At 41.9% G+C, this 20,943-nt stretch overlaps 1 protein-coding gene across 8 annotated transcripts in view; it reads left to right on the top strand.

Moving 5' to 3' along the window:
- The window catches only part of gli2a (GLI family zinc finger 2a), a 510,119-nt gene that overhangs the window by 460,955 nt on the left and 28,221 nt on the right, over nucleotides 1-20,943 (top strand). For all 8 annotated transcript variants that reach the window (XM_073026911.1, XM_073026859.1, XM_073026885.1 and 5 more), the window contains one exon: nucleotides 16,704-16,868. In XM_073026911.1, coding sequence (XP_072883012.1) covers nucleotides 16,704-16,868 — 165 coding nt within the window. The remainder of the gene's footprint in view (nucleotides 1-16,703; nucleotides 16,869-20,943) is intronic.

Genomic DNA, 20,943 nt, shown 5'->3' with positions numbered 1-20,943 from the left:
TCACTATGTGAATCAGGAGGCCAGGCATTGAAGTCACTGATTTCCCATCTTGCCATTGGCCTCTGCACGTCGTTCAGCAGTGGCATGCAGAGCTGCAGGGGTGGTTACTTTTACCCACTCACTGTTTATTCCAGGCGTGGGAGGGGTCATCAGCCAACAGCAGGAAGGTAAATCAGTGTCGCTTTTCTTTAATTGATTCCTGTGACAGTTTCAATTCATTTCTGCCTCACTTAATGAAAACCAAAACAAAGCACTCAGACGCAGGATATCTGAAATAAAAACATCAAATACTGGAAATAGTAGGTTAAAAAGCATCTGGGGAATGAGGAATTGAGAAAAAGCTTCAGACTTCAGACCTTTGATCTGAACCTTCAGATGCTGAGTGCTTATATTTTCAGTTTTTATTTATGGGACATTTAGACTTTTGTAAGTTACTTATGTTAATTTTCATTGGTCTATTTGGTTATTTAAGCAATAGCTTTTAAATACCTACAATTACCAGTGACATTTGAAAATAATTCCAACAACTTTAGTAGCAGTGAGCTGACCTAGATGGAGGCTATTTGTCCCAACAAGTCCATGTTGGAGTTCATACTAAACACATCAAAAGCTCTACATACTTCTCTTTCAGTTGCTCTCTTCATTTGCCCATTGACTGGAGTGGGGGGTGGGGAGAGTCTCAATGAATGTTCAAAGGCCTGGGTAGAGCAGATGTGCAGAGGATGTTTCCACTAGTCAGAGAGTCTAGGACAGGTGCTCCCAGTTTAGTGTCCTCTGACCCCTTGGTTGATGGTAGGGGTCCATGGCATAAAAAAGGTTGTGAACCCTTGGTTTAGGATCTGGGGTCAAGGCTTCAGAATAAAGGGACATCCCTTTAGAACTGAGATCAGTTCTTCAATGAGAGGGTGGTGACTCTATGGAATTCATTGACACAGACAGCTGTGGAGGCCAAGTCATTGGATGTAAAGGCAGAGAATGATAGGTTCTCTTGATTGGTAGAGGTGTTAAGAGTTACTGGGAGAAGACAGGAGAAAGGAGTTGAACAAAAAAATCAGCCATGATTCAGTGGCAGGGGAGATTTGATGGGACATTTGGCTTAATCTTGCTCCTATACCTTAAGGTCTTATGATTTGCCTACTACCTACCTAATATCAAAAACCTTGATAAACTTCTATAGATGTGTAGTGAAGAGTGTATTGACTGCCGACATCACAGTCTGGTATGGGAACATCAATGCGTTTGAATGGAGAATCCTACAAAAGGTAGTGGGTTCGGTGCAGTACATCACAGGTAAAGCCCTCCCAACCATTGAGCACATCTACAGGAAACACTATCGTAGGAAAGCAGCACCCATCAGAGTTCCTCACCACCCTGGCCAGGCCCTTTTCTCACTGCTGCCGTCAGGTAGAAGGTACAGGTGCCTCAGGACTCACACCACCAGGTTCAAGAACAGTTACTACCCCACAACAATCAGGCTCTTGAACTACACTCACTTGCCCAACCACAACCAATGATCTCACTTTAAGGACTCTTTATCTCATTATTTCATGTTTTCATTATTTGTTGCTATTTATTTATATTTGGATTTGCACAGTTATGTTGTCTTCTGCACTTTGGTCAATCTTTCTTTGATCCGGTTATTGTTACTATCCTATAGAATTGCTGTGTATGCCTTGTTGAATTACCAGAGAATCACACTCGTCCAGTCTGCAGGTCTGCAAAAGCATGTGCAGCTACAGAAACTGTACAGAGTACCATTGTGGGCAAAGGACCAGATAAGGGAAGATTTGACCCATGGTGAAGACTGGACGGGTATTTGACACGTGCTCCAGCTTCCTCCTAGTCTGCATTCACCTATCATCCACCTGCCGCAGTCTTCCAACTCCATCTCCCCTACCTGGCACTACTTGCCTGTCATGTTACTCCCCTCCTCAGTCCACCAATCACCTCAGAGTCCTTTCTCATGGTTCCCATTCTCCTTTGTATGCTGGCCTTTCCTGCCTCTCCAACCCCAGTCCTGATGCAAGGTATCATCCCAAAATGTCAGCTATTGTTCTCCTCCCAGCTGACCAGCTGAATTCTGTCAGCATATTGTGTGTTGCTGGCTAATAAATGAATTGGCCACCGTAAATAGTCACCAGGGAAGATGAGTAGAAAGGCAACCAGGGGTTTTAATGCCTGCAAGAGATCCTTCAGATGCTGGAAATCACACACAAAATGCTGGAGGAACTCAGCAGGTCAGGCAGCATCTATGGAAATGAATAAAGAGTGGACATTTTGAGCTGAGACCCTTCATCAGGACTCATAGGCATATGAGAGAGAATAGGTTTCAGTGAAATGGGAGAAGGGCAATGTGATTCATTGGGGGGGTGAACTAAGAACCAACACAAACTCGATGGGCCAAATGGCCTCCTCCTATGTCATAAGGGCATAAAACTCAGTGCTGCCTTCCAGCTCCCTTGTCCCGTAGTATACATTGGCAACATCTTGCTCTGCTCAATACTAAGACTATATGACATAAGAGCAGAATTAGGCCATTTGCCCCATCAAGCCTGCAATCAACATTTCAACATGGTTGATTTATTATAGCTCTCAATCCCATTCTCCTGCCTTCTCCCTGTAACTGGTGATGCCCTGACTTAATGAGAACCTATCAAAGTCCGCTTTAAATATACACAATGACTTGGCCTGCACAGTTGGCTCTGGCAATGAATTCCACAGATTCTCCGGCCTCTGGCTAAAGAAATTGCCCTTCATGTAAAAAACTCCTCCTCCTAATGTACAAATGATCAGCTCAGGTTCGCCAGGAAGTTTTGAGTTTAAACTTAGGCTGACAGAGCAAGAAACCTTTTATCACAACAAAGTGTCAGTCAGAGAGGGTGGGAATAGTCTCCAGCCCGAGACGAGCTGCATTCCAGTCAGCATTGGACCCAGCAATGTGACCCTGATACTGTTCCCCTTCCCCAAAGTGTGTTTTTTTCAATTAGTTAATGGATTTGAGCTGTTAGGATGGTTTGTTTGCAATGGTCAATTTGCGGTATTAAAGACTTGGATCTTATTTCGGATGCGTTTATGCAGGAGTGCATACCAGCATGGTGTGAATTCACCGTTCCCTTTGTCCTCAGTGGGAAAGTGCAGAGAAACAGAAAGATGAAAATTCAAGTGGGTGTGTACAGCAATCTCAGCCAAGTCCAGGAATTTGATAGCAGCGTTTCAAGAGCATCCATCAATACTCAAGAGCAGTCTGAAGTAATAATAAGCAGAGGAATTCATTGCACAACACCAACTTTTCCCCTCGTGTTTCAACTCTCCAAGCACCCTTGCTACACTTTTTAACAAAAAGTGTGTACAATTTAAATGATTAATTTGTAAGAAACTCTATCATTTTGGACCAGTTATTTATAATTAACTAACTCTTACAGCCTAAGCAACACATTCAAGGTATTGGAGGAACTCAGAAGGCCAGGCAGCATCTATGGAAAGGAATAAAATTTTGACGTTTTGGAAGGGTCTTGGCCTGAAATGTCGACTGTTCATTCCTTTTCATAGATGCTGCCTGGCCTGCTGAGTTCCTCCAGCATTATGTTGCCTTGGATTTCCTGCATCTGCAGATTTTCTTGTGTTTGTGCTTCCATAAGGGTGCCTGGTGGCACAGAACAATGCCCACGAAGTGCTGGAGGACTGAGACCCTTCATCAGGCAGGGGCCAGAAGCCAGAATAAGACAGGGTGAGGGGAGTAAAAGCTGGCAGGTGAAAGGTGAGACCAGGTGAGGGGCATGGGTGGGTGGGTGGGGCAGGGATAGTAAGAATCCGGGGTGGGGGGGGGAAATAGTTGGAAGCGGTAAAGGGCTGAAGGAGGAACCTAATAGGAGAAGATAGCGGATGCTGGAAGAAAAGGAAGGTGATGGCAGCTGAGGAAAGATGAGAAGATAGGATAGGGAATGGAAAGAGTGCGGATGGGTGAAGAAATTACCAGAAGTTTGAGACGTCAGTGTTTATGCCATCAGGTTGGAGGCTAGCCCAGATGAAATATGAGGTATTGCTCCTCTGGCATGAGATTGGCCTCATTAAAGCCGTAGCTGTTACTAGATAACAGACCCAACCCACTGAGAGACTGAGTACAGGAGTTGACATGTCTGACGCATTTCTAATAACCAAGTTCCAAGTCGAGAAAAAGTACGCTTGATCCTTCATTATGAAACCAGCAAAGATGTACAATCTTATAGTGATATTAGAGATGAACAAAACTAAATTAGGAATGTAGAGAATAAGAGTAATTAGCATTCAAATTAGTGTAATTAAACAGTCAACAAAAAATATCATTTCCCTCCTACCTCCCTATCAACTAAAACAAAGAGTGAGTTACCTAAGAATACTCATTAGTTTCTACCACGTCCCAGCCCACGTGACAAATTACAGAAACTCATAAAAAATGCACAACACAAAACACAATATAGACAGAAAATACAACAGCAGTAGAGGAGGCCATGGACTGACATATCACAATGGGAATGGGAAGTCAAAATGGATAACCTCTCGGATATACTTTAGCAGCAGATAGAGTGAAGGTGTTTGACCAAACGGTCCCCCAATCTACATCAAGTTTCACTGATGTTGAGGAGGCTGCACTGGGAGCACCAGATACAACAGATGACTACAACGGACTTGCCTCACCTAGAGGACTGTTTGGCTCCCTGAACGGTAACAAGGAAGGAGGTGTATGGGCAGGCATAGCTCTTGTCACACTTGCAGGGATAAGTACCAGGAGGGAGATCAGTGGGGAGGGATGAATTGACAAGGGAGTTACGCAGATAGTGATCCCTACATATAGCAAAGAGTGGGAGGAAGGGGAGAAGACTTGCTTAGTGGTCGGATCCTGCTGGAGATGGCAGAAGTTACAGAGAATGACACTGTGTTGCTTACATCTATGTTTTCTTCTACTGTTTCAGTCTTTATGTGGGAAGTTAGAGAGGAATTGGTTCGGGCAAGGAATCTGCTGTTAACTTTAGTAAGGATTTGAAACAAGTCATGGCCTTTGTGAAACTGTGAGGCAGCATTTCTGTCAGTTCTCTGAAGGTCAAGTTGAACCGTAGAACCATAGAAGTAAGTTCTGCCCGCAGTCAGTGATAGTTCTTCAAGATAAACTTGCTTTCTTTAATTCCCCCTTTGCCATGTTGTGGCTGACATCATCAGCAGGCACAGGTGCAGGAAATCTGCTTTGTTAGCATCGAGCATTTCTCTGACTAACAAGAAACAATAAATAGAAACAGATTGAAATACACACCAGTCTTCTGGGGAAAAACAAGGACAGTTAGCATTTTGGTTATACTGTATATATCTTCAGGTAAAGCATAATGAATGGTGTAAATATTAAAGCACTTTTTCTCTTTTCCATTGTGTGTTTTTTTTCCAGAATTTCTATTAAGTAGGAATCTAATGAGCATTAATCAGAAGAACATATTATAAAGGATATTACCAAATTGAGTATTAGAATATGGAACGTCTTATCACTACTTGAGGCAAATAGCTTTGTGTCCATTTAGTTACAGCTTCTTGACAACTTATTCATCAGTATCAGAATCAAAATCAAATTTAATATCACTGGCAGAGATCATAAAATGTGTTGTCTTGCAGCAGCAGTACAATACAATACATAATAGAGAAAAAACTGTGAATACAGTAAGTAATTAAATAGATAAATTAAATTAAGTAGTGCAAAATAGCAAGTAAAAAAGTAGTGAGGTAGTTTTCATGGTCTCAATGTCCATTCAGAAATCAGATGGCAGAGGGGAAGAAGCTGTTCCTGGATCATTGAGGGTGTGCCTTCAAGCTTCTGTTCCTCCTTCCTGATGGTAGCAATGAGAACAAGGCATGACCTGGGTGAGGGGGGTCCTTATTGAAGTATAGCCTCTGTTGTGCATTTTTTGTAGCTGCATCAATGTGTTGGATCCAGGTTAGCTCCTGAGAGATATTGACACCCAGAAACTTGAAATTTCTCACTCTTTCCACTTCTGAGCCCTCTATGAGTGTGAGTTCCCTCATCTTATCCTTTATGAAGTCTACAATCAGTTCTTTGGTCTTACTGACATTGAGTGCAAGGTTGCTGCAATGCCATTCAATTAAATGGCCTATCAATGTATATATATAAAAAACTCAAATTAAATAGGTAGTGCAAAAAGAGAAGGAAAATAGTACTGAAGAAGTGTTCATGGATTCATTGTGTTAACCATTCATGAAACGAACTAGGTTAGAAAACTCACTACGAAACTCTTAATTAATTGAAGCTTGTACTTTATTGTCTCTGCACAAGCAACAATGTAACTATGCTGATTCCCAGGTCAACAACTTACACCATGAATTCTACTGTTCCCTCGGTTCCAATACTCACTCAAGCCATTTTTCCAATTTATAGCACAGAATCAGGGCTCTCCCATTGGCCAGGTGACCAATCCTTCTTCTTCCAGTCCCTGTCATGGGGGTTCTTCCTTGCGATTGTTAATCTCCGGAGTTGTTGCTACTTTGCATACAAAGCCTCTGCTTTTATATTAATGCCTTACCAGTTCTAATGTTGCATTTCAGTATTATTGGCTATGAGTCATCTGACTGACTATGACGCCTTCTTATTGGCTTTGATCCAAGCCAGCATCCATTTATTGTCCTCTTCTGCAAGTGACAACTGGCAATTTATGGCTCTTTATGGGTCTTTGTTCTAAATCAGTTACCAAACCAGTAACCAACTCAAATCTCTCAGGGAAAACATAGACCCACCATTCACAAACCTCCATGTTATATCAATGTGGTGAACTACATATACCTGTCTGGACACGCCCCCCCGCTGACTGCTCCTGTGGCTCCTCCCACAGACCCCTGTATAAAGGCGATTGGAGGCACTGCTCCCCCCTCAGTCTCCAGGATGTTGTGTGATGGTCTCTTGCTGCTGATTGTGCTCTCTTCCAGCCAATAAAAGCCTATCTCTCGCCTCACGTCTCTGAGAGTTATTGATGGTGCATCAATCTAACCAAACAATACATCACAAATAACTTCTTATTTGGAAATACATAATCTCTAGTCCAGCAGATTACCTAGAGCATTGTTGTGTTTACTTTAAAACACTGATTCAGCCAAGCAAAGCCAATTCGCAAAATGGAGAATGCAGTGCAGCTTCACAAAATGGCAGCATCCATCCTTTCGACTTCATGGCAATAACAAAGACAATTGGTTTGTCTACTTCCACTGACTTAACCCATTCAAGTTCGATGTCTTCTTCCTTATTTTAATTACTCCATGGCCAACAATTGTCTATTCAGAAATCTGATGATGGAGGGGAAGAAGTGTCTTCAATCTCCAGTACCTCCTCCTGAATGGTAGCAATGGGGAGAGAATCATGCTTTTTGCTTTAAAAAGATGCAGATGTCAGAGCCAGGAGCAACGTTTATTTGTGACCTAAGGGTGCATTTTTAACAGGCACTGTATGTTAAGAGCCATTGGAGTGAGAATAACATACACTGCTGCTCTGCAATACAGTTCATTTCCAAAATGAAGAACACTCTCCCTTGTGTGGATTCAGCTGCTCCCCCATGACAAAGATAGGGAAGGGTATTGACAACTGACTTTAACAAGAAGTTTCAGCCATACACAGTGTCGAGTGAAGCTATTTGGAAAAGACCCATGTACAGAGTCACATAGCACAGAAACAGGCCCTTTGCCCCATTGAGGCTTTGCAGCTCATTTACACTAAACCTACAGTAATATAACTTATTCTCTCTACGTTCCCATCTGCCCCTTTCAAATTCTACAACTCACCTCCACACCAGGGTTAACTTACAGTGATTATTGACCTAGAGTTACAATTACACCTGAGTTATAGGGAAAGGTTGTATAGGTTAGGACTATAATCCCTAGAATGTAGAAGATTGAGTGGAGATTTGATAGATGTATACTTATCTTGCAGACTTGTTTAAAATATCAATAGAATTTGAAATGGTTAATAATATTTGAAATTTGAAACAGTTAGGAAATCTGAAAATCTGTTGTTTGAAATGCTTGTCCATTCATTCAGCACAATGTTAATTCTTGATGGAACCAGGAACCAGGATTTATGAATGTTTCCTGCAGAAAAAAATCTGGAATTCAACATGTGATAAGCAATTGGATTGTCTTTGTTATACTGGCTCCAGGCATGCAAAGCAGATAGAAACAAGCCATGTTATGAACAAGACACATTTTCTCCTTGAATCCAATAATTCATCTCCATCTGCACACACTTCCTCAATCCCAACTCATTTTGGTCACCTACAAATTCCTGCCCCTAGACTATAGTCAAAAAGCACCCTGCTCCATCTTCACCCATGAGTTGTCATTGGACCAAAGGTTCCTCTGCGTTCTGATTGGAAGGGCCTTTTGTTCCAGTCACCCCTTTAAACACTTGATGATGTCATGGATTACAAAAAACTAAGGTGATGTTGGTGATTTCTTAAGCATATACATATAGTTAAGGTGCCTAAGACCTCTCCACAGTAACATGGTAATTTTCTGTATTGCACTATACTGCTGCCACACAAAAAAACAAATTTCATGATATATGTGAATGATAATAAACCTGATTCTGATATGGGTCTCTATTGCAGACTGGGAGTGGGAAGGGGGCAGGGAGAAGGAAATCATAGCTGGGAAAAGGGGAAGGGAGAAGGGAGGAAGTGGGAAGCACCAGAGAGACATTCTGTAATGATCAATAAACCAATTGTTTGGAATCAAATGACTGTGCCTGGTGTCTCAGGGCTGGGTGTGTCTGTACCTGTACCACCCCCACCCCTAGAACTCCATCTCTGCCACCTGTCCCACACCCCTCCCATGACATTCCACCCTCACCATTCCCAACATCCTTTGGTCCCACCAGATTTACAAACTCACTCTCCGCTCCACGTTGACAAATACAGAACTGTGCAAAAGCCTTAGGCACCCTACCTGTATAAACTTGCCTAAGCCTTTTGCACCTGGCTGTACTCTGTTAAATATTTTTATTTAGTTTGTGAAGTTTTGTAAAGTTTACCTCAATATTATTAAAGCCTCATGGATCCACTGTAATCTTTGGTACCAATAAGACATAGGACATAGGGGCAGAATTGGGCCATTCAGCCCTTTCCCAGCTCTGAGAGGGGACACATAACCCAGATTAGGTGCAGCTGCTCTGGACTCCTGATACGTGCCTGTAACCTGACAAAGCTGAGGACCTAACTCACATTGGGTCACCATCGTCTGGGCCATGCTCCCAGCCTATTGTTGGATCAAAAAAGAACCAAAGTTGACCCCCGCATATATGCATTTTAGACTTCAAGTGTGTGAAATTGTTGTGTGTTTAACATCATGGTGCCATATTCATGTCAGTGAATCTATAGCACTGTGCACATTTTAAAGTGAAAACTAATTGGAGCCATTTGAATAGAAATTCCATAATTCACTCATTCCAGACTCAGCTCTGTAATTATGGTGAACTTTAAGCCCATTAATCTGGAATATAAAAGCTTCACAATAATTTTTTTTTGTTTGCAAAATAATATTCTGTTTAGCGTGATACAATTCTACAAGCTTCAACATTTGTTTGGAAGTTTTCCAAGAATCCATTGGAATTCTGTCAGAAGTTGGCAAGGAAATGATGTAGGACATTGTCTTCTGGGTAGAAGTGTTACAGGCTAACATAACGGACTAGTTCTTCAGAAGTGTAATATTTATGACAGTTTGGGGATGCCAAGGGTTTATGCATAATTGTAAATTGAAAGGAAGTGTTCACTGAATGAAAAAAATGAAATAATACAGGGTGAGGAAATTTAGAATCCAGCTATTCTCTTCCTGTACCCCATTCCAGATTCTTCTTCCATGAAAGTTTTTCAGTGTATCAACGAGCGAACAGTAGGGTTTAGAATCAAAAGCTCAAGTCCTGAAATTGCAACACGTGAACTTTCACAATCACATTTTAACAATGAACAAAACTGTCAGTACATTATACAAAAGCTGTCTTTGTACAAAAGTCAATATCAGTATTTTCATGAAGAGTTTGTTGGGGTAACTCCAATGATTGAAACTCTCCTAGGCAGTCCCTGTCCTGATGAAGTGACTGAGCTCAAAACATCAGCTCTTTATTTCTCTCCATAGACACTGCCTGACCTGTTGGGTTCCTCCAGCATTTCATGTGTTACTCTGGATTTCCAGCATCTGCAGAATGATGTGATGTGCAACCACTCTAGTTCTGGGGATTCTGTGATGGCTGGTGAGGGCAATGTGGTGTTGTAGACTCTTTGGCAGCTGGAGCAGGAGGTGCCAAAGGGAGTGGGAGGTTGGGTAATTGATGTGATCCTACCTCCATTTATGTTGGGTTTCTGTATGTTCCCAATGCTTGTCCTTCAAGTTTTCATGACTATCCCAAATCCTCCTTCTCCACATGGCTCAGGAATTCCCTAGAATTTGTGGGGATATTGCAATCTTTTGAGTAGACATTCAAAACTTTTATTTGTCCATTGAGTAATCTCACCCCATGACAGTGCTCAGAATAGGTTCTATTTTAGGAGTCTGGTGTTGGGCATGAAAATGAAGTAGCTGCCTTGCAAATTTGATCTTAAACAACGTCCCAACCCTAAAGATTTTGGCATAGGAGAAGATACTGACATTGGTTTGCATATTCTTGCAGTGAACTTGCAAGCCTTTATGAAGACAAGCATGAGTGTTATCTTTCCAGTGCCTCGAGGTACCTGTGTAGGTAGTGCAGCTATCAGATTCTAATAGGGGAGCTAGGGATCAGTGCAGCCCAGTATAGCTTTCTTTAGTGCGAAGTCTGAGATTTTGATCTTTAAACACCCCTCTCTCCGATGGGCAAAGGCTATGCTGTGGCATTTATTACTATGGTCAACATCATCGATGTTTGCCTTCATCGGAAGATGGCGATTGAGACATGAGAAATTATCCTCACTGTGCAAGGTCACATCTGACCCTTTATTCTTGGAAGGCAGTGTTCTATTTTGATGAAGATCCAACAGGCAATAGGACAAGTGTAACAGGACTGTTGAATTAGTCCCATTCCTCCGAGTTCTTGTGCACCCACTACGAAGCCGAGCTCCTACCTAATTGCAACCCTCCCTTTCCCATCCTCAGTTCTTCTCCATTTCCCCATTTACCATTCAGCCAATCGTGTAATCTGCAAAGGAAGACTTCTCCAATTCACAGCATTAAGAAGAAGCAGAATTAGGTTTAATATCACTGGCACATATCATGAAATTTGTTGCTTCGAGGCAGCAGTACATTGCAATACATAATAATAAAAATTGTAAATTACAGCACAAAGTATGTATATTTAAAAAAAGTTAAATAAGTAATGCAAAAAGAGAGAAAAAAGAAAAAGTAGTGAGGTAGTGTTCATGCGTTCAATGTTCATTCAGAAATCTGACGGTGGAGAGGATGAAGCTATTCCTGAATCATTGAGTGTGTGCCTTGAAGCTCCTGTACCTCCTCCCTGGTGTTAACAATGGGAAGAGGGCATGTCATGGGTGATAGGAGTTTTAATTATGGATGCTGCCTTTTTGAGGTATTGCTCCTTGAAAATATCCTGAATGCTGGAAAGGCTGGTGCTCATGATAGAACCAGCTGAGGTCATAAGTTTCTGCAGCTTATTTTGATCATGTGCAGTGCCCTCACACTCATCCCGGAGGGCAATGCAGCCAGTTAGAATGTTCTCCACGGTACATCTGTAGAAATTAGTGAATGTCTTTGGTGACATACCAAATCTCCACAAACTCCTAATGAAATAAAGCTGCTGTAGTGCCTTCTTTGTAATTGCATCGTTACGGTGGTCCAAAAATAGATCCTCAGAGATATTGTCACCCAGGAACTTCAAATTGCTTGCCCTTTCCACTTCTAATCCCCAGAAGAAGAAGAATTAGAAATTGCTATCCCCCTTGAACACATAAAATTAAACAGTTTCAAATTATGAATATGGCATCTTCTTAAAATATAGTGTTTCTCTACCTTAACAGGCTTAACTAAATACTTAAATATACCCCACTCATATGGAGACTATATCATTTTTGATTTGTTCATTTGACATTATCAGTGTTTATTCTACATTTTCCTGACAGGATATTTATTTTGCCAAATATTAATGTTATATATAGCAAGTCATTAGAAAAAACAACCTGAGAGAACACTTTTCTCACTTTAATGAAGGTTTACCTTTCAGAATATGAAACTATCCTTCCTGTATCTGATGTTGACCAAGTCACTTGATACTACCAGCCCAATATTTATTTCGGAATTCCAAGATTTACTCTTTTCTTACTAATGTTTATTATTTTTTTTATTGAGTAGCCTTGTGCCAAATGCCTGTTCAGTGATACAACATCAGAGCAGAGTTTATCTTGAAGAGCGTAACTGGTTGTGAAAACACGAGGGTCGCCGTGCCGGTGCCACGTTGCCTCGTACAATCTCTTCACTGCTGCATTGAATAGCTGGGCCAAGGGAGGAGGAGTTTTAGCCTTGTATTGCGCTGGAGAAGTGAGAGTGTCTTTATTAGAGCTGAGAACATTCAAAATTCAAGATTGTTGCCATTCGTCAGTCCACAAGTATAAAGGAGAACAAGATTATTGTTACTCCAGATCTGACGCAGTATATAAAAAAAACACAATGAGCATAAAGAACACAATAAAAAAATAATGAATGTAAATACATACGATTAGCTTATATACACAGACTGATTGAATGTACACAAAGTAACTCTTAGCTGTACAGACCAGAAGGTGACTCTGATAGGAAATGGTAAGTTAGTAGTGGGTGGCTGTGTGGAGGGGTATGTTAATGGGTGGAGGTGCTAATCAGCCTTACTGCTTGGGGAAAGCAACCGCTTTTGAGTCTGGTGGTGCTAGGGTGGGGTGCTACACAGCCTCTTCCCTGATGGGAGTGGGGCAAACAGTCCATGAGCAGGGTGGGTAGGATCGTTCATCAAATTGCATGCGTTGGGCAGTTTTGATGACCTGTTGTAGAGCCCTCCTGTCCGCAGCAGTGCAGCTTCTGTAGCACACAGTGAGGCAGCATGTTAGAATGCTGTCAGCTGCACGTCTGTACAAGACCATTGAAGGGAGATTTGAAAGAAGTGTATTAAGATCATGTTTTTAGTAAAATTAAATAGAGGGAAGCTGTTACCAAGGACCAAGAGGTTACTTAGTTGTCTATACATAGAAGGAAGCCATCTGATCTACCAAACTTCAAAGTAAATTATCATCAAAGTCACCATATACATACAAACTTGAGACTCATTTTCTTGCGAGCATACTCAGTAAATCCAAGAAACATAATAAAATCAATGAAAGATTGCACCCAACAGGACAGACAAATCACCAATGTGCCAAAGACAACAAACCATGCAAATGAAAAAGAGAAAAAGAAATAATAATACAAATAAATAAGCAATAAATATCAAGAACATGAGATGAAAAGTCCTTGAAAGTGAGTCCATAGGTTGTGGGAACTGTCAGTGATGAGCGAGTGAAATTGAGTGAAGTTATCCCCACTGGTTCAAGAGCCGGATGGTTGAGGGCTAATAATTGTTCCTGGACCTGGTGGTGTGGGTTCTGAGGTTCCTGTATCTTCTTCCTGATGGCAGCAGTGAGAAGAGAGCATGGCCTGAGTGATGGGGGTGCTTGATGATGGACACTGCTTTCCTGCGACAGCGCTCTGTGTAGATGTGCTCAATGGTGGGGAAGGTTTTACCCGTGACGGACTAGTCTGTATCAGCTACCTTTTGTAGAACATTCCATTCAAGGGCATTGGTGTTTTTGTATCAGGCTCGAAGTTTTATATATTTTGCTGAATCTACACAAACGTCCAAGGAACTAGAGGCAGTGCTGTGCTTTCTTCGTAATTACACTTTAGTGCTGGACCCAGGACATCTCCCCTGAAATGATTACACCAAAGTATTTTGAGTTGCTTTCTCTCCCCACCTCTGATCCCCCAGTGAGGACTGGCTCATGGACCTCCAGTTTCTTCCTCTAAAAGTTATCTATCAGCTGCTTGGTCTGCTGACATTGAGTGAGAGGTTGCTGTTGTGACAGATTTTCAACCTCCCTCCCGCATGCTGATTTGTCATCACCTTTGATTCAGCCAATGACAGTGGTGTCATCAGCAAATTTAAATAAGGCACTAGAGCTGTGCTTAGCTTCACAGTCATTGGTATAAAGTGAGCAGAGCAGGGGGCTGACCATGGAGCCTTGTGATGCACCCGTACTGATGGAGACCATGCAAAAGATGTTGCCAATCCAAACTGACTGAGGTCTGCAAGTAAAGAAATTGAAGATCCAATTGCACAAGGACGTATTGAGGCCAAGGTCTTGAAACATATTTTAGGAGATAATAGAGGAGATAATAAAGAGCCACCTGATGTATGCATCTGTCCAGATGTTCTAGGGTTGAATGAAGAGCCAATGAGATGGCATCTGCTGTGGACCTGTTATGCTTCATCGGGTCTGTTGTCCCATTTGCTTCCCTGATGAATACCCATCAATTCCACTTTTATGTTAAAAGTTCCCCTATATTGAGGGTAAATAATAGCATGTCATTTCTCTACCCTCATATCTTTGGGAATTGAGAGGAAATTGAACAGCTAGACATGAACCCATAGAGTCACTGGGTTAACGTACAAACTCTAGAGAGACAGCAGTTGAGATCAGGGTTAAAGCAAATTGCTGAGGCTATAAGACAGAAGCTCTAACTACTGTGCCACTTCTGTTACTACAGATTTACCATTTTGGGCCAAAGGTAATGTTGGATATGAGGAAAATCTGTTGGTTCTGGATTGGGAAGGCAAAACTCACTCTCTTTAACAGAGTGGAAACAGAAACAATATGAGTTTTTTTGGGTAGTGCCAATTAGACATTAAAGAGAGAAGAATTTGCAAGTCTTTGATGAAATAGTGCTGGAATAGGTCTGAATGTTTGTTCTGCTTGGAGCCAGCATTGATTAAGCAAATAGCCTTCTACATCACAATAATTCTCCATTTAATGTCCACTTTATTAGGTACTTTCTGTAGCTAATAAAGAGGCTACTGAGAGTATGTTCATGGTCTTCTGCTGCTGTAGCCCGTCCACTTCAAGGTTCACCAGGATGTGCTTTCAGAGGTATTCTACACACCACCATTGCAACGTGTGGTTATTTGAGTTACCCAAAGACATTGATGTTCCCATACCAGGCCATAATGCAGCCAGTTTCCACCACACATCTATAGAAGTTTGCAAGGTGTTTGATGACATGCCAGATCTCTGCAGACTCCTGAGAAAGTAGGAGAAGTAGGTGTAAAAGTGAACCTAATAAAGTGGCCGCAGAGTGTATGATTCTATGTAACAATCATCCCAATCTGCTGTCCAATAACAATCATGAGAGCATGGAGAAAGTCAGTTCTACCAGCAATATTCATTTCAACTTAGTTTCAGCACAAGAGCAGATTTGCTGTCCAACAAATGAGCAAACGGATTTATTTTTTTAACATTTGGTACATTAACTGCAGAGTTTTCAAAGCATGTTGAAGAACAGGCTTTTCCATTGCATACTGAATCACTGCAGTCCGTGCTTACTGTCGGCTACCTGCTGTCTGATGATGGATTTGGTCACGGCCTACTTCCCCACAAATAATTGGTGTCAGATGCTAATGCCGGCTGCCTAGCATAAGTCATTTAGTTAGCCTCTGGCCCAGCAAACCAACTGCATCGAGAAAACAAATCCACCTTTTTTATTAATCCTGCATGAACTCAGATAAAGCGTATTCCATTCAAGATGATTTATTCTATTTTGCTTCAGTAATTTACTTATAAATTGTACCGAACTGTTGCTTAAAAATGGTACATATTAACTTGTGAATCCTGCCAAGCAATAATGGGTTAACAGTAGCCAATACTGGGGCAAGGAGCTAATATACTAATGCGTGGACTAAACTTATACAGTCGGACATTGCTATTATCTTGTTCCCAGTTGTGTTGCATTGATTACGGACAATCAGAAAGCGGAGAAAAACTCTCACAACCTGCCTATAATCTGACCTGCCCTCTGGTCCCCCACCTCGTTCCCTTTATTCCCTGGTCTACTGTCCTCTCCAATCAGATTCCTTCTTCTTCAGCCCTTTGTCCCTTCCACCTAGCACGTCTTAGCTTCTCACATCATTCCCTTTTTATCCCCTTTTCCCCTCCCATCTACCTGCCTCCCCAATATGGATTCACCATAACCTACTAGTTGTTGTTTCTCCCCCTCCCCCTACACATTTATTCCGACTTCTGCCCTCTTCCTTTCTTCCTTTCCAGCCCTGATAAAGGGTGTCAGTCAAAAATGTTGACTGGCCATTTCCCTTCATGGACGCTGCCTGACCTGCTGAGTTCCTCTAGTATTTTCTGTTTGTGGATCCAGATTTCCAGTGCCTGCAGGAATTTCTTGTGTCTCTGTTTTTGTTGGCCTGCTGTCTTGGCCAAGTGAGCAGCTGGCCAAGGAACAAAGTCAGCAGAGATATCCTGGTCCCCGCTCAGTAGCACTTAGGCAGTTGTTTTATCTCTTAGGCCATCAGAGGCCAATGATGTGAAACGATCTGTTCAGTGCAGCACAACCTTGTCAGATGTTTTCTGAGCTAATGTACACTTCTGTGTATTGTGCAACCACTTAGTCACGGTTCTCCTCTCTTTTTCCAGTTTGAGGGTTGCAACAAAGCCTACTCACGACTCGAGAACTTGAAGACTCACCTCCGGTCACACACTGGGGAGAAGCCGTACGTCTGCGAGCACGAAGGCTGCAACAAAGCCTTCTCCAATGCCTCAGACCGAGCCAAGCATCAGAATCGGACTCATTCCAATGAGGTATGGCATACTCTAACCTCACTGACATACCTTGGAAGTGTTTCAGTTTCTCAAAGGAATTGTGCCAGATTGTTCTCGATCTGTCTCGTTAACTGTGCGTGATCCGCACCCTGTTCCTGCCACCAGGCTTCCTGATTCTGCATGGGACCATAGAAACATAGAAAACCTACAGCACAATACAGGCCCTTCGGCCCACAAAGTTGTGCCGAACATGTCCCTACCTTAGAAATTACTAGGCTTACCCATAGCCCTGTATTTTCCTAAGCTCCATGTACCAATTGACTACAATCCAAGTTCAAGTTTAATTGTCGTTAACCCATGAAACAGTGTTCCTCTGGGGCCAAGGTGCATAACACAGTACCAGTACGAAGCACATACAATTACAGCAGCAGGAAAACATACAGTCACACACGAATGCCCAGGTGTCATGCCCTGCAGACTGACGGTGCCTCGGATGTTCTCAGCAAGAACAATCCCGCAGCAGTCCGATCAATGCACACTAGTGCAGCCGCACAGCAACGCAACGTGGTTTTTGTCTTCCGTAGAGTGAAGAGTGGAGGGCAGCCCCTGACCCAGCAGTGATAAACACATGCCTGATTATTGGTTGTAGTTATCCCTCACCTCTGCATTTGGTTCTGTCGAGGTCAATGGAATCACACAGCAAACGGCCGGTGCTCACACACGTCATCAGCAGCCAAGCCTCAGAAGGTCGATCCTGAGCCTTAATACCAAGCACCGTAGAGGCTTTATGACAGCTCACTGTCTTTGAACCAAGGCACTAAAAGCAATTCAGGAGAATATCAATATTTTTTTAAACTGAGCAATTAAAAATAACAAATTCATTAAAATACCTTTACGTGATTCATATTAGTTAAAAACATTAGATGAAACAAGGGAGAAAGAAACCAAACCCTCATCTGTACCTTCTTCCTCAATCACGGTGACTGACCCCATTCATACAAATGGTTACTGGGAATTCAAGCTAAGTGCAGTCAGCCACTCAGCTCAGGACCTCTGCACTTTGCTCCTGGATCTGATGTTGAATCCTGTATTGGAGAAGGCAACCTGAACCACAAACAGCACCTGGTCTATACTGTCAGCAAGAAGTAGATTCGTTCTTCAGATACTGCTTTTTGCTGTAGTCTTTGTTAAAGCAAGATTTTGCAAATGTGGCTTGAGATCTTTGAGGATTGAGGAGATATTTTATAATTTCATCTATTTCTATATTGTTTTCCCTCTCTCCCACCCCACTTCTTTCATAAATGTGACGAACAACTGATCACAAGTAGCGCAGAAGTTTTTGGATATACCTGAGAAGTCAAATATTATGTCAAAGTTTAAAAAGTTAAAGCAAATTTATTATCAAAGTGTATATATATATATATATATATATATATATATATATACATATATATATATATATATATGTCACCATAAGCTGCCCTGCAATTCATTTTCTTGCAGGCATACACTGGGAAAAAAGAAATACAATAGAATTTACTAAAAATAATACATAAATAAAGACTGACAACCAATGTGCAACAGACAAGCTATGCAAATGAAATATAATATTGAGACCAACAGCAGCAATGGGTCCTTGAAAGTGAGTCTATAGGTCATTTTATTTGCAAAGAGGAAAGAAACGTTAAGAAGTGATGAGCGTGGCCTGAAAACATTAACCTTCCCTTTTCTCATTATGGGTAGTGCCCGCTGTGTAGTTTATTTTCAGAAATTTCTATTTTTGTAATCAAATTTCTTTTGAGTTTTGATTTCACTTTGTAGCAGTGAGTCCTGGTTTCACTTTAGGGTCGTCAAATGGTGGAGCAAACAGAGTGGGCTGAATGGCCTCTGTCTTATGGTCTTGTGCCAAATCCAACAAAATGAGAATAAAACCAGAATGTTAGCCGATGAATTAAGATATTATATATTCTACAAACACAAGCACAAGATTTGTGTGTGTTCCTATGATATATTTGAGTTTCTTTAACTGGATTCTTCTCTGCTTGCTTGTGTTGGTTGTCTTTATTAAATGGCGTAAACCATCTTACTAAAATTTTCCTTTCCCTTTAGGAGAAGTGTCAGGCCTGCACAGGCAGACACCTCTCAATCTCCTCCCTGCTGACAGGAGTTGCTTGCCTCTCATTCCCAACTCACCACCTGCAACCTATTTAAACCCAGCCCTCATCCACAATCAATACGATCCACTCAGCCTCAACTATTTGCCCCTAGTCTTCAGTTACCTTGTTGTGTTAAGTATCTGTTCTCTTTTGTTTCATGGCTCCTCGTGACTTGTTATTTTCCAGTTTGTGGTTACTAAAGTTATCATTCACTGCTAAATCATCTCTGTTGCCACCGTTTTTAGGTCAAGTCTCCACTACATTTGCTGATTAGAAGAAGTTTGCCTGGTTATTGGCTGAAGGTATCTCTCACCTCTGCATTTGGTTCTGCTGAAGTCAACAGGACCAGATCTGCAGAGGGGGAACACAGAAAATGCCCAGTACTCACGCATATCTGGCCGTGATGAGGCAAACTTCTTCCCCCGGAGTTTATATTTACCCACTTCCTTGCGTTGGTGTTTCCACTGGTTTATTTACATTCTTTCCCGAACACTGAGACTTAATGTTTTCAAGTTTGCAGCATAGGAAGTAGCACTGTCTTCGTCTCTCAGCAGATAAGCAGCACAGCTATTGGAAACTGACTGTTGTGTGAAGCCAGATTGTATTTTATTGAGCCATTGACTTAGTTTGTGACTGTACTTTGGGAACCTGAGCCGCTGCAACATAGATGTTACTCAACTGGTCCCGGTGGAGGTCACTGTATCTGGCCTCCTTAATACATTAATGCAACTAAAAGCTGTCTCCATTCGGAATCAGCCTCATTCTTCTCAATGGAGAGCGAACTGTGAGCAATTCAGGAAAAGAAGTTCAAGTTGTAGACGTGAATCAAATGTACTGCATCTGGATATTTCCTTTCAAGGAATGCTTCAGACTCCAAACAACCTATATTTAGCACACAGAACATCCTTTCTAGTAACCAGATTCTGGCAACATTCTCATATGCCTCACATCCCCCACAAGCAGGGTTCAAACCGTGTTTTCTTCTTCCTAACTATTGCCTACATTGGAAATGTCAGGAACATCTTTTCATCACAAAATAATACTTTCAAGCTATAAGCTGTTAGAGTATGATAAATAGGGGATGGGAAATGACAAACTGATTAAATTACTCCTTAATTTTCATGATATTTAATTAAAGACAAATTATTGAATCTAAATGAGCTTTTTCATTCTGTAGAAAAGCATGAGAAATTACAAGGTACACGTGGCAGTTTTTCTGTCCTCTGCCTAGCAGCTGGTAGCTACAATAATGTCAACACCTGGTGGCAAAGGAGTGCCAGGAATGTCCCTGAAAGAGATTAATTGTCATCGTTTACCTTAATATCTTGTGCATAATGTACACACCTTCACAATGATTTGGATCGCTTGCTGAATTAAAACCTGTGACTTGGAACCATAGGAGTGTTGTACAAGAGCAGAACCTGATTTGGTCCCTGATGGGTCTTTGCCAGAGCAATCCCAGACTATCACACCATAATCAACTTGTTAATGTAAAGAGTATGCTCTCAGTTTTCCCTCTAATTACAGTAGAACACTGATAATCCATTTTCTGGCTAATCGGCATCTGTCTCACCGTGGTTTGCTGAGCTTCCCATACACTTGCTGGGAACTTGGCTCCTGCCTTCTCCGTTTGCTCACTGGGGCCCAATGCCCAAGCTCACCTGGTTCTATTGGCTACCCCTCCTGGAAGCCCACCATGGGCTGCACTGTAGCATAGCGGCCAAGGTATCACTTTACAGCGCCAGCGGTTCCTACTGCTGTCTTTAAGGAGTTCATACGTTCTCCCTGTGACTGCGTAGGTTTCCTCCGGGCGCCCTGGTTTCCTCCAAAGGCATATGGTTAGACACCATCAATATCCATTAGCCTTACTTTTTATTTATTAATCTCATCCATCTGGGAGAATGCTGATAGAATTCTGCATATTCCAAAAATGCTTCTGTAATAAGCTGGCCTGCAGC

Source organism: Hemitrygon akajei, chromosome 2, assembly GCF_048418815.1.
Source record: "Hemitrygon akajei chromosome 2, sHemAka1.3, whole genome shotgun sequence".
NCBI lineage: Eukaryota > Metazoa > Chordata > Chondrichthyes > Myliobatiformes > Dasyatidae > Hemitrygon > Hemitrygon akajei.
This window is presented reverse-complemented; position numbering and strand designations above follow the sequence as displayed.